This window comes from Pterocles gutturalis, unplaced genomic scaffold, assembly GCF_000699245.1.
Source record: "Pterocles gutturalis isolate BGI_N339 unplaced genomic scaffold, ASM69924v1 scaffold17332, whole genome shotgun sequence".
In the NCBI taxonomy this organism is placed as follows: Eukaryota; Metazoa; Chordata; class Aves; order Pterocliformes; family Pteroclidae; genus Pterocles; species Pterocles gutturalis.
In genome coordinates, this window is record NW_010113110.1 from 2,611 (window position 1) to 16,318 (window position 13,708).

Here is a 13,708-nt window from a genome sequence, read left to right on the forward strand (position 1 = left end):
TTTTTGGGGCCAGGAAGAATTGGCCTGGAAGGGCCAAGATAGTTTCTTCTGGAGAGTAGTGTAGACGTTTCAGCAAGGGCTGAAGGAATTAAACCAACCATGCATGTACGAACTACCTGCTACTTCACCTCTAAAATATATCTTCATGTGCTTAGGGCACTTTTCTAGAGGCAAGAGGTACTCCATCTCTCATTTCCTCTGAAGCAGAAGTCAAGGAGAGGTCTTCCATATCACCTGCTGGAACACAGATAGCTTAAACCTGTTCTCTGACATGTCACTGGCAGTACTGGAGCGCCTCCTGCAGTTTTTTGGAGGAGATGCACCAGGACAGAGGAAAAAAACAAAAGCAGAACTCAGCTTTTAAACTAAAGAAATGCAAGCGTGTGGCTTGCCGGGGGGCTGTGAAGACAGGTGTGTTTTGGTGGCCACTCAAGTTGACAAAGGCTGTTTAACTGCATCTGAGATCTCATTGTAAAGCAGGGTCCCATCTCACTGCTCTGGGAAGATTTGGCAGCAAGTGAAGGGTCTGGGAGAGGCACCTGTATGTACCCAGGCCTGCAGCAGGAGGTATTTAGAGCTTGTTCTCTTTGTCCTGCCAACAGTTCAAGAGACTGAAAGTATCACATCAGCCAACTTGACAACTTTCCTGGAGGAGTGAGGCAATGAGGAGGAAGCGATTTGACACAATAAAGGGAACAGCAGAATACATGCCCATGTTAACAACAGAAAATATAGCAGCACTGGTGTTAAAAACAGTCACTAAAAATGAGCAATACACCTTTGTACTTGGCAATACATGCAAACACTCGGTAAAAATAATGCAAATAAACATATTAAATAATACAGCATGGCACCAGGCAGATTTGTGAATAGGATTAAATAATGCTGTTTCCTTTTGCATCTTAGAAATGGATTTGAAGGTTCAGAAACTGCTCCACAACTCCAGGTAACCATTAATCAAAATCATTAAAGTAAGATAAAAATCAAATGAAAAGCTAGCTGTAGTCAACCATAAGCAGATATTTCTCACCTTCAAACTCAGCTAAAAGCACATATGAATAAATCAGAAGACCAAAGCATAGCCAACTCACTGGTCAAATGCTCTCGTTCATGAGATAAAAGAATTTGAGAAAAAAAAAGGAAAAACTCCTAAGACCCTTATAAAAATGAAACAAGAAACATTAAAAATCAAATACCTGAGTAAATAAGCAAGTTTAGCACATCAAAACCAGAGTCTATCAAACCATCACCAGCTAACAAAAATAATGTTTGTTTGAACAATTCATAAACATGGACTCATTTTTTTATTTGTCATGAGAATAGGCTTTGGGAACATAGATACTTGAAGGTCCAGAAAGAGTTAGGAAATGTAGAATAGAACTACATTGAAAGTTAGTAAGACTGGGGCAGGTGGTCCCCAGATATTCTTTAAAATATTTTACCCTAACTCTCTTGATGTTTGTTAAAATACAAATCAGTAATCAGGTCCTTGAAGTGAGAGCAGTTCTAACGACTCAAAAGGAACAATATTCCTGTTTGACAAGTATCGGCAATATTTTAGTGAGAGATTAATATTACCCTTTCTGCCAAAAAAAGCAAGGCTGCTAATGTTATTTTTAGTGTGTAGCAGCCTCTCTGGAACAGTATTAGATTGTTCAGAAGTAGAAGAGTGTAGAGGAAGAGGAAAATAAAATCCAGCTCTTCAAAGGACAGGAAAGAGGAGACGTCACCTGGCACTGAAAAAACCCAAATGTTTTTGTAGAACTGTCTACCACTGTGAGGAATACGTACCACAGTGATTGAAAGAGACTGAACCATTGTGAACAAATTGTCTCACTCACTGACTTCTCTTGAAGGTGGAAACATGGCGCCCTACATAGTCTCTTTTTCCTCAGACAACGGTATGCACATACACAAATTTGATTCCCAGGATGACTCAGACAGCAGGAAGACCTTTCTATGCAAGACCAGTTTCCCCAATATTCAACATCAGATCTTGGATCTTGCAAGCACATCATTTTAGACATCTGATCATCAGCTCAAGTTGAGTAAGTGGGGATTAGCCTACTGTGTTTAGATGTTTCCATTTAAGCTTAGTGTTATGTTCTTCACTTTGTCTCAGAGCACAGAGGAGGTAAGATTTGTTCACACTTTTTTTGGTAAAAACAAAGATCCTTTTAACTTCATATCCAACAATGGCCAGAAACAGATGCATGAAGAACAAGAACAGGAAGCTAGAAAGGATACTTCCCACTAGTCATCCACCAGGCACTGGACATCAGAACAAGGACTTTGCATCACATATGGCTCCTTTGTATTTACCATTTATGAGTTTATTCAGCAGCTCCTTGTTCATAATTTTGGCCTTCTGCCACCTTTGCTTGATTTGCTGCTTTCTTGAGATGAACCATTCTTGAGCTTGAAGGAGCTAACCTCTTGAAAGCAAGGAGCTCTCCTAGACTCTGCCTCTGTCCAGGACCAAAACCCATGGGATTCTCCCAAGCAGATCCCTGAAGAGCCCAAATTGTGCTCTCTTGAAATCCTTATTTTTGCATTGCTCTCTGTATCCTGAACTCAAACACTGTATGATCACCGCAGCCAAGGCTGGCCCTGACCTCCACATTCACCATGAATTCATCCTCGTTTGCAAGTAGGAGGTCCAGCTTGTCAGTCACTTGTGTCAGGAAGTTTTCCCCAGTACACTCCAGAAAACTGCTTGATTGCTTGTGCCCTACTGTGCTGTGCCGCCAACAGACATTTGACATGGTTCAAGTCCCCCGTGAGTACCAGGGCCAGTGAACGTGACGCTTCTTCCAATTGTCTGAAGACGACCTTGTCTACTTCTTCTTCCTGATCAGGTGATCTGTAGTGGTCACCCACCACAGTGTCACCCATGCTGATCTGCCCTCTAATGCTGACCGATACGCTATCAGCTGACTCAACGTACATCCCAAAGCGTGCATTCCAGCTGCTCCTTCACAGAAAGGGCAATCTCCCCTCCTTGTCTTCCCAGCCTGCCATTCCTAATCAGCCTGGCTTCATCCACTGCAGTACTTCTGTAAGTTACCCCACTGCACCTCCATGATCCCATAGCTCTGCAACCAGGCTGCAGAGTTAAAAATGGGCCATGTTGGAGAGGAACCCAGGGAATGTGCACAAACTGGCACTTCACCATGCATTTCAGCTCTTGGGTCCTGTGAGCTATCTCACCACATCTCTATGTTGTCAATGAGATCAGGGCCCTGCAACTACTAGCAGAGCTCTAATTTCTCTTGTTTATTCCCCATACTGCGCATGTTTGTGCACAGGCACTTTAAAGAGGCACCCAACCATGCTAATTTCCCAGAAACTGTATGTTGGCTTTCTTTTACCCCATAGATGCTTTCCTAATTTATGTACACACACTTGAAGTGCACTCCTCTCAGCCTTTTTTTTTTCCTTTTATTATGAAGTCTGACCTGTTCATGTCACTCCGCGTATGTTTTGCACCAACCTTTCCCACCCCTTTCTCACTTGATTATTGATCATGCACTTCCTCTACTGTTGTTCCTAGTGTAAAGTTCTTCTTATCAGGTTGGCCAGCCTGTTGGCAAAGTTATTTTTGTCTCATTTAGCCAGGTGGATCCCATCTCTTCCAAACAGTCCACAATCCTCAAAAAGGGTCTCATGGTCGTAGAAATCGAGTCCCTTTTGCCAGTGCCAGCTGTGCAACCAACTGTTGACCAGCAGGGTCCATCCTTCTCCTCCCTCCCTCACCAGCAGGATCAAAGAGGAACCCCCCTGGTCCCACATGCTCTTGATCATCACCCCCAGATCCTGCTTGCTGCTTTCCAGGACTTCCCTGACGTTACTATTAATACCCACATCGAAGAGCAGCAGGGGGTAATAGTCTGTAGGTGTAATAAATTTTGCAAGTCTTTTAAAACTATATCCCCAGTCCAAGTCCATGGCAAGGAGTAAACCTCCCTAGATGACAGGTCCAGCTGTTGGAGAGGGCTTCTGTTCCTTGCAGCAGGGAGCCCTCATTATTAACACTCACTACTTTTTCTGGTGCTCCTATGTGGCTCGTGGTCAATGGGCTCAGACACCTCATTTAACAGAGCTCATTAGCTATGGCAGCACTAAATCTATTCTGCAGTTACAAATCTTCAGGTGAAGCAAGAGCCTTCCTCTTACTGTCAGAAGTCACAAGCTTGTGGCCTTTGTCATCATGGGAACATCCATTTCCCATGTTTATAGGCACAGACTCAAGCTGCCTCTCCTTTGGTAGAAAAGGGAGGACTGGGCTCTTGAAGCTGCAGAGTCGCAGAGACTGAGTCCATATCCTGCCATCAAGGTCCAGATAGTGCTAATGATGCAGAAATTGGTCATCATGAAGGATTTGATCAATCTGCAACAACTCCTTTACTCTTTAATAGCCAATTCCATGGGTACAGTGCATCCACCTAACACAGAGTGATCAGTTTGCCTACTTTCTCATCTTGCTTAAAACAGCATAAAGACTTTCTAAGGCACCAAATGACACCCAGACACCAACTCTAGGAGCGCAGGTGAGGCACATTCCTCATGCTTCTGAACACTGAAACCAAATTCAAGGTGAAAAAGTAAACCGCTTCCTACAGCCCAGAAGACTTTTTGTAAATGCTTTGAGACAGTACTAAAAAGTGCTTATATTTTTTTTCTGCTTTCTATCCAGCTTAATTCTGTGAGGCTTCTCAGAGGTGTCATGTAGTCCCCAATTTTCACTTACAATTCAACCTTTTTGGTATTATTTTAGACCCTTATTCGAAAGCCATATCATGTTTCTTCATGTAGTATGTTGGGTCAGAAACCATTCCAGACATCATGTGACTGCCTGTGTAATGAAAAGTTCTGCATAGTGCAAAAGAAGGAAGAGAGTTTTTGTAATGAAGTATATCACTGTGTTTGGGGGCTGGAGTAGCACAATGATATAAAAAACATAGAGACCTGTACAAAAACCCAAAGAAGGAAAGAAGGCAATAGATTTTGGGGAAGAAAGGAGGTGGGTGACTAAAATGATAAAGGAGACAAATACAACATTCTTTTTGTATTTTTATGTATCCTGGAAATACAGAGCTCACAGGACTTCTAAAAGATGGAAGAAAGGGAAAATGTGGAAATTCTGTACTCAGTGAAGCTATTTGAAATCATTGAACTATTCAAATATTGGTTTTGCCTTTCCAGTTTTGGAAGAAATTGTGGCTCTGGATACCCTCATGGGGTTGTACACATGGATAATTAGGACAAATATCTGTCTTTTCTTCTCCTGTTTTTACGACACTTTTGAATACCATGAGGAAAGAGTTATTTATTGCCATAAGTATTAGCAGTGTGAGAACCGATCAGCTTATATTTGGAAGTGGAACCACTCTCACAGTTGAACCGAGTAAGTACCATTATTTTCTTTCTAAAAATTGTGTTAAAATTAAGGAGGAGAAGGACAAAGGAATCTTATGGTTTGGGTTCACTGTAAGACTTTTCTGCTGCAATAATCTCTGGAGTGCACTCTCTTTGCCCAGGGTTTCAAGCTGAATCCTCAGTTTGTGTCTGCTTAGGAAAGCTTCACAGGAACAACTCGGCTGCTTCTATATTATCACCATTATTCTGTGATTCCCAAACACCTGGTGTGCACCACTTAAGTTTAGCATGTTATAATTTCTTCCCAGTCTGAACAGCACTCTGGCACAAATTTGCTGTGAAGTGTCCTATCTTCCAGTGGATTTTCACTGCCTCATTTTGAGCAGGAATATACAGCTGAGTGAAGAGCTGACAGTAGGGAGATGTTTTGAGGCAGATCTTTAGCTCTCTGGTATGAGAAGTTAGTTTTTGACACTGGCACCACACTTGTGGTGTCACCAGGCAAGTAATTTCACTGGCATGGGGACAGAGGAGGAAGGACGTTAAGTATCCTTGGGCTTAAATTTTCACAACCAGACCACTTAGAATGAATGAAAATTTGCTACCAAGTTGCCTAGGCTTTGAAAATGCAGGTGTGGTGAGTAGGGATTATAACAAACCTTAGTTCTTCCTATGTTTACGTGGAATTTCATGATGTACAAAAAGGGTGGATGTCACCACAAGCTTTTCTGTGGAAGTGTGAATGTTGGGGCAGCGGGGGAGTTTGTTAGGTTGATCTTTGTTATCCTATACATCCAGGTGCATACCTTAAGACTTGTTGTGATGCTTTCAGAGGTCTGAATGTCTTTAACGTGCTGCTTGTCTTTAAAGTGCTGCAAAAATGTCCCATGTAATTTTACCTTACCTAAAACATCCTGCTTTCATTCCAGAAGGGTATGGGGCTCCCTTAGGTGCTGCCCTATATCTGTCCAGGTCTGTAGGACATCTTGCATGAGAATAAACGTCTGTTTTGGAAAAATTTAAGTCCACTTTCAATTCCAAGGGGTCAAAGGAATACAAAGTTATAGTTCTGAAGTGAAAGTTATAATTCCAATTAGTGAATCTTCAGTTGTAAATGTAGGACCAGAAGAAACTGCCAGATCCCATTATTGTTACATTAGTCTACATTGGTTTAAAGATTGTATCTGTTAAAAAAAAAGAGGTAAAATATCTCATAGAGAATAGTAGAATTTGCCAAGAAAAAAACCAACAAAACACAGCCTAAGAGCTGGTAGGTGAAAGATCAAGCAATATTATTGCCATTTCAGACATTTACAGAAATGCTAATTCTTGTTTCTCATATAAAGGGTCTTATATGTCTTTTTTATAAAGTTTAGCATGTTGGTTCTTCTGTTGACAAGAAAAGGTTTCTTTCTCATCACTTGAAGGTAGCATGTGGCTCATTGACTGCAACAAGGCATTCTTACTTTAAGAAAACTTTTACACTACGTTACTCAAATTTATAAAACATCTTCACTGATTTTCCTGCAACTTGGGTTAGAGAACAATTTGTTTCACATAAGAAGGCTATGAGCCTTGTCTTCTCCTCTACCCCGAAATGCTTTAAATCATTATTTCTCTTTTTCCTGCCTACCTATCCTCTCTGACATCCTGATGCAAAATTGCATGAAACTTCAGTTGAGTGAAATTTCCATGCTGTTCAATGATTTCTCTTTTTCTAGCTAAGGATAGGATGACATTTTCAGACCTCTACAAAGACTTTAGGATTACATTTGACCGTAAAAGATTATAGGTGTTAAGCATTTAAGTCATGCAATGTCTGTTGAAATACTTCATAAATTGAAGCCAAAATGTCCAGAATTTGAGCAACCTGACTCTTTTGTTGTTAAATTTGAATTTCTTTGGGAAGAGAAGGCTCTGAGAAGACCTCATAGCAGCGTTCCAGGACCTAAAGGGGGCCTACAGGAGGGTTGGGGAGGGATTCTTTATCAGGGAGTATAGTGATAGGACAAGGTGGAATGATTTTAAGCTGAAAGTGGGTAGATTTAGACTAGATATTAGGAAGAAGTTTTTACTATAAGGGTGGTGAGGCAGTGGCCCAGGTTGCCCAGAGAAGCTGTGGATGCCCCATCCCTGGAGGGGTTCAAGGCCAGGCTGGATGAGGCTTTGAGAAATCTGGTCTACTAGGAGGTGTCCCTGCCATGGGCAGGCACATTTGTTGAATGATCTTTAAGGACCCTTCCAACCCGAACCATTCTATGATTCTATGATATTAATATGCATTTAAAAATGCTAAGAAAATACATAGTTTTTCACCTGAGTCTTTTGACAATCCCTAAAACCAAAATGTCATAGAAAAAACATGCATTAGCAATCACTATAGGATATTCAAGGCATATTCTCTTGAGGGCTCAGTTAAGGACAGATAAGGCTTTTGTTTTGGTTTGGTGGGGTTTTTTTTTCTTTATTCTAGATAAAACTTTAATTAAGAATACTAAGGCCCATAACATTATAGAATATATAGCTCTTCCCATGACTTTGTAAGATTAAACATAAAAAGAAGTAGAACTTTTTGTGCTAACAAAATGCCACTACCAGAATGTAATACACAAATCCCTCCCAAAAGCAAGCAGTGGTAGGAATTCGTGGCTTTATTTTCAGGCAATGCAAAATGGTGGGACTCAGTTTAGGCTTCTGGAGTCCAATAAAGAAATAATTCTGCTTTATTAGCTACAATTGCACTGTGTACATTTGTTCTTGCTGAAGATCTTGCCTAGTGAGTTATGCCAGAGAAGCAGTTTGCTGGTATACTGGCTGTTTGGAAACACTGGAGATCAGAAAACATGAAAAACCTTTAAAGATCTTCTCAGATAACAAAGAAACCACCACGTTACAGCACCTGGAAAGGAAATGTATGTAGGAGGAATAGCAAAATGAGCCTTTTTTGATTTACGCGTTTTAACCGTGAGTTGCTGCTGCTCTTGTCTTTGGGACGGGGACTCAGCTGACCGTGGAGCCAGGTAGGTATTCTTTATGTATTAACCTTTTCTGAGTTGTTACTGTTTGGATTTTCACTTTTTTCCCTTTTCTTCTTGCAAAAATTCAGGCAGCCACTCCCCCATGCCTAAAAGGCACTAACTAGACTTCAGGCTTTCTATGGATAACGTTTTCATATGCAATTAGACAATTTAAGTATAAGAAACATGCTGATCCCACTTTTTAGGAATTGTCAGAGAATTTGGGCTCCACAAGAGCAAGGCCTGTCTGCTATCATGCTGAATTTCTTGGGGACCTAACATCTATCCACTTACTCAGGCGTCTTAATAAGCTTTTCATAGTACTTGTTAGGTTGTTAGGTCATGCTTGGACAGTCTAAAGGGAAGTTTCTGTGGAGACTGACATTTAAGTTCCTAAAACTTTCCATTCTGTCAGAGTTAGATAGAACAGCCCTGAGAGGAGAGAAGGATAATGTACAAAAGCATTAAAATGAATCTTAGGCAACATTTCTTTACAAGTTTAATCTTACTAAATTGTTCAGAGTTTGGGTTAAACGGAAAAGGTCAAATGCAGTCAATGAATGTTTGATTCCTGTTTGGTATCTCGTTGCTGTAGGTGTTGACAAGCTTGGAGTTGTGCCTGTTTTATTAGTAGAGCCAACCCATGTTGGCTCTACTAATGTCTACTATGTCAGGGTACTACTTGGCTTTTACCTCAATTACTCAGTAAGAGGGTATGGGTGGTGGGGAAAGACAGTCAAATCAGAGCCCCTTGATCAAACCTTGAAAAAATACCCTGTGATGAAAAAAATGTTAGACCTGAGGGATCTCTTGACCAGGCTGCAAGGCCGATACCATGTAAATTCAAAGCCTAATGCACCTCTCTAGCAGAGAGACCCATCAGAACACTGCTGTCAAATTGGACATGTACATCTTTTTTTGGTATGTCTCATAGCCTTTCATAAACTGAGCCCTTTTTGGCAAGAAAGCACGCTGGACGATTCTGTTCAGTTTCATGTTTTATTATAACTCATGTTACTAATCTTGTCTTGACATTGGTATGTGGAATCACCCTAGTTTCTCCACCTATGACCTGAGGGCAAAGATTTTTTTTTTTTAAATGATATCATAATGATTTGTTGGCTAGCAAATTGAGACCAACTGTTTCCTTAAAAGACATCCTCTTCAAGGTTAAGCAATCTTATTCCATTACTTGTATGTCTTATAAGAAATTACTAGAGAAGGCTGCTGCTGTGTAGCTGAAATTAGGCTTTTGCATTTGTCAAGCCTTTGTCATTCATGTATGTTGCTTCAAGTTGTGAATTCAACTCTAAAATTCTTTCAAAACTGAAAAAATACATCTAAAAGTTTCAGAATAACTCTTCTGAAAGATGTATGAGAGAGCAAGGGTCCCAAGTCCTGTGAAAACTTGTGAGCATCTTTTAGGTTCTTTCAAAACTCCAATTCTAGGGCACATTTTCATGCCTTGTTGGTATCTGAACGCTAAAGGACTACCACTGAAGGTTATTACATTAATCTAAGGAAGATTGTAAGAAGGCTTGTCCATGGACATCAAGTTCATAGGCCTCAGGGTATTCTTCCCTTCAAATCAGTTTATTATGCAAATTCTGTACTATGCTTCTAACTGCCTCTGGAGCTTTGGGATTAACAACATGGCACAGCACATGGATGAGAAAGGTCACATTTTTTGGAACAGCCACAAGAATTTTTGTTGAACCAAGTACCAATCCTGTTCTCTTCTCATTGTCTCCAGACTGGGTTGGAATGTCTTATACTACATGCAATGTCTAGTGGGGAGAATGTTCTCCACAACTGAAAGTTCTTGACGTTATCAGAAACTCCTGGAGAAGTGGAGATATGCAATTCACAGACTTCTGGTTGCTTCTCTCCTACTTTCCCATCTTAGAGACAAAAATCCTTCTTACATCTGAGCATTTGTTATTGAAGAGATCAACCTTGTCCCCCACTCCATCAGCAGTGCTTAATTTCTGTAAGTGATGTCATTCACTGGAGTAACCTTGCACAACAGTGAAGCAACAAACTTCTTGTTGCCCTACTGCTCTTGCTGTGGTTAGACCTTTTAGCCACGTCAGAAGAAGATTCGGGGGAGGGGAGGGATAGTAAAGGAAATCCAGTTATTCCTTCATGTCTCATGAATATGCAAGACAGTCCTTGATAGAAGTGTTATTTTTAGGAATTAGACTGTTGAGAAAGCAGAATAATTAGACTTTTGGAGCAACATGCATAAAAGTTCTCTTTTCATTTGCAGGTCCCTTACTTATTATAATCATTATTATTATATCATTCACATATAGGCATGAGTTTTGGCAAAAGGAAGCTTAGAATCCTGTGGAATTAAAGCTCCTATAAAAAGCCTAGTCTCCTACACCCTTTCTGTCTTTGATCTAATATTTTGGAAGAAATAATGACAAAAAAGACAGTCAGTGACAACGTTAGGAATTAGTCACAGCTGGACTATATGTGAACTTTAGGTGACTTAGCACTCAGGCAAGGTTGCAATAAAATAAAATCATGCCCAATGTGTGGTTTGGTTTTGTTTTTTTTTTTTTTACAGACAATCAAACAAGTTCTATCCCAGAAGTCATTGTGATGAAATCAAAGAAACTGCAGCAAGATGGCAGCATTGGGAAAGCAGCTTGTTTAGCAAGGAATTCCAATACAAAGAACATCAGCTTGGAGATGTCCCCTAATGATGTTGTATATGAACAGAGTACATCCATTTTGACATCAGAGGGGTTGTACAATAATATTAAGGTAGTCAATGTGACAAAAGGAACAGAGGTGAACTGCATGGCCAAATTCAACGGCAGAACTGCTACAGCCAACACAACATTGCCAGGTACAATTTTGTGGTACAGCTGCAACTTATTTCTGGAGGCAGTGTCTTCTAGTGCTTGCTATTTCTCCTGCTAGTATGCATTGCCTGGGGTAACCAGCAGAAATGGGAAAAACATCTAGTACTTAAGCAGGTAAAGCTGAAAGATATTTACAAGCATCTAAAATAAATGGTCTTAACTGTTTAACAACTCAGAGTTGCTTTTTTGAGGGAAAAAAAAGACACAATCTTTTTTAAAATGTACATTTATTCCCCTATAACTAAATACTTCACCACAACAAAAAGTTAAAGCAATGGTGTGGGGTTTTTTTTTCCCCTAAACCACTTTTTATATTTTGGGGGACTGTTTTTGTCATCATGAAGCTCATTCAAATAGTAAAACTGAAACAACTCGGGAAATCTTTTGTTTCCTGCAATTGCATGGAGAAATTTTCTGCTGAAATTAATGGTGGAATTAGTGACTGGTCATCTGAACCTCAGACTGTATTGCCCATATGTTCCTATGGGAAGGGTCATATGAACATTTTGGATGTAATTTACAATGCCTTTTCTTTATCAAGCTACAGAAAAGGAGGCTGAAGAACCAGTAACAGGGAAGGTTTGCAACACCACAGACACCTCTGCACAAGGTTAGTTACCTAAATAGGTTGTGAAGTTACATTACTATGCTGGGGATAAATGCATGGAAATGTATATTGTTGGGATAGAGGAATCAGAATACAACATGTTCATCAAACACAACCTTTTTCATGGTAGCTGATTCGGTAACAGACAAGCAACAGGAAGCAAAGTCCAATCTAGGCAGACATGCTCCTCCCCTTTGTTGCCATGTTTCTTGATCATCTTTTCCTTTGCTGCTCTTTCTTTCCCTGAAACTATTACCTGTGGTTTTTTCCACTTTCTGCCGATATGACAATATCCAAATCTAGACCATGATCTTTCCCATTTTTTCTTTATCACTAAGCAGAGACCAAAGTTGAGAAAGCGAACATGCTGTCTGTGGCTGTGTTGGGTTTGAGAGTCCTGCTGGCAAAAAGTATTGCCTTCAATACACTCATGAGTATCAAGTTGTTTCTTTTCTGAGGTAAGGAAGCACTTATCTTGATCTGTAGAAATGCTGCAAGTGCATGCCAGGAATGACCACTTGTCTTTGTTTACTTCTCTAACCCCACAAGCAATGATACCTGTTCATCTGCTCCTGTTTCCTTTAAATAATTCTTGTAGGTTTCTGGGGAAAAAAATTACAACCTCCCCCAAACAACTCAGAAAAACAACTAAAAATCCCCCACCCTCCCTCCCAAACTGTACAAAGAAAACAGCCTCTTTCTGTATCCAAAGCTCAGTTCTTGGGTGCTGGTCCCCAAATTTTCTTTGCACCAAACCTGCTTTGCAAGAGCAACTCCCATATTGCCAGAAGTGTCTGGGAGATATCTCATTGACTATTTCAAGTGGAAGAGCACAAATCCTGGAGAAAAATCAAGACAAATAAGGAGTCAAAAGCAAGGCTTCCAAAGCACGAACGTGTGAAGTAGTGGGTAAATTAAGATATCCAAAGAGGCACAAAAGATAGTCTAACCGAAGTGTTGGCTGTCTTGATCTGACAGCTATCAAACAGTGGCACATAAACCCAATTGCATTAAATGTAGTTTAAAATACACTTTGCTTTTCCAGACAGAGGGGAAGGAAGGCAACAGCAATCTGAAGAATTGCAGGACGGAGCATGGACCAGCAGCACAACGGGCTGAACAGCCGATGTCAAACCTGCTGACAATAACCATCCAGAAGACAATGCAGAACCTTCTCCTTAAGACATTTTATACTGTTGAATCCTGCCTAGCTAGTTTATTTAGTCTTAAGAATTGTAAATGCTTTTGCTATTTCTTTTTCTCTGTGAGCTGAGGAAAGGGTATTTTTCCTCATCCCTGTGCTAATTAGAAGTTGATTTCCCCACTCTTGTAGCCTTTGCATAGAAACATCCAACCTGCTTCAATAGTTTTGAAAAATCTAATCCTCACTATAGAACCATTCTATGATTCTATGATTCTATATATAACCCTTTAAAAACACCTTTAACAGGCATGTTGTGTTACTGTTCATAGAACTGATGTATTACTGCTAAGATATTTCAGGCACAGTAGATGCTATTTCTGGCTTCCTTGTTTTTTAGATAGCTTTAATAACAATAATTTTCTAGTGTAGATGAGAAGACCTGTGTTGGATCTGAAGTGATTCAATTAAACCAGATAATGTTCAACCATAGAAGCATTTCTTTATTAAACCTGTATTTCTGCAAAGTGTATGGCACATGCATTTTAGGGTACTGTAGTAGTGACCAAAATAAAGTTTTAACTAAGCCAAAATTCTGTGGTTTGTTCTGTGCTTTTTCTTCTGAATTTGGGATGGAGATTGCTGAAATCCAACTGTCCTAATGACCAGCTTTGATAACCTAACTATC

At 40.2% G+C, this 13,708-nt stretch overlaps 1 gene segment (V, D, J or C); it reads left to right on the plus strand.

Moving 5' to 3' along the window:
- Positions 1-5,313: 5,313 nt before the first annotated feature.
- On the plus strand, positions 5,314-12,336 carry LOC104462417. The segment is given in 4 exon segments: positions 5,314-5,407; positions 10,972-11,256; positions 11,820-11,882; positions 12,221-12,336. Coding segments are annotated over 4 exon segments (558 nt in total).
- Positions 12,337-13,708: the final 1,372 nt, after the last annotated feature.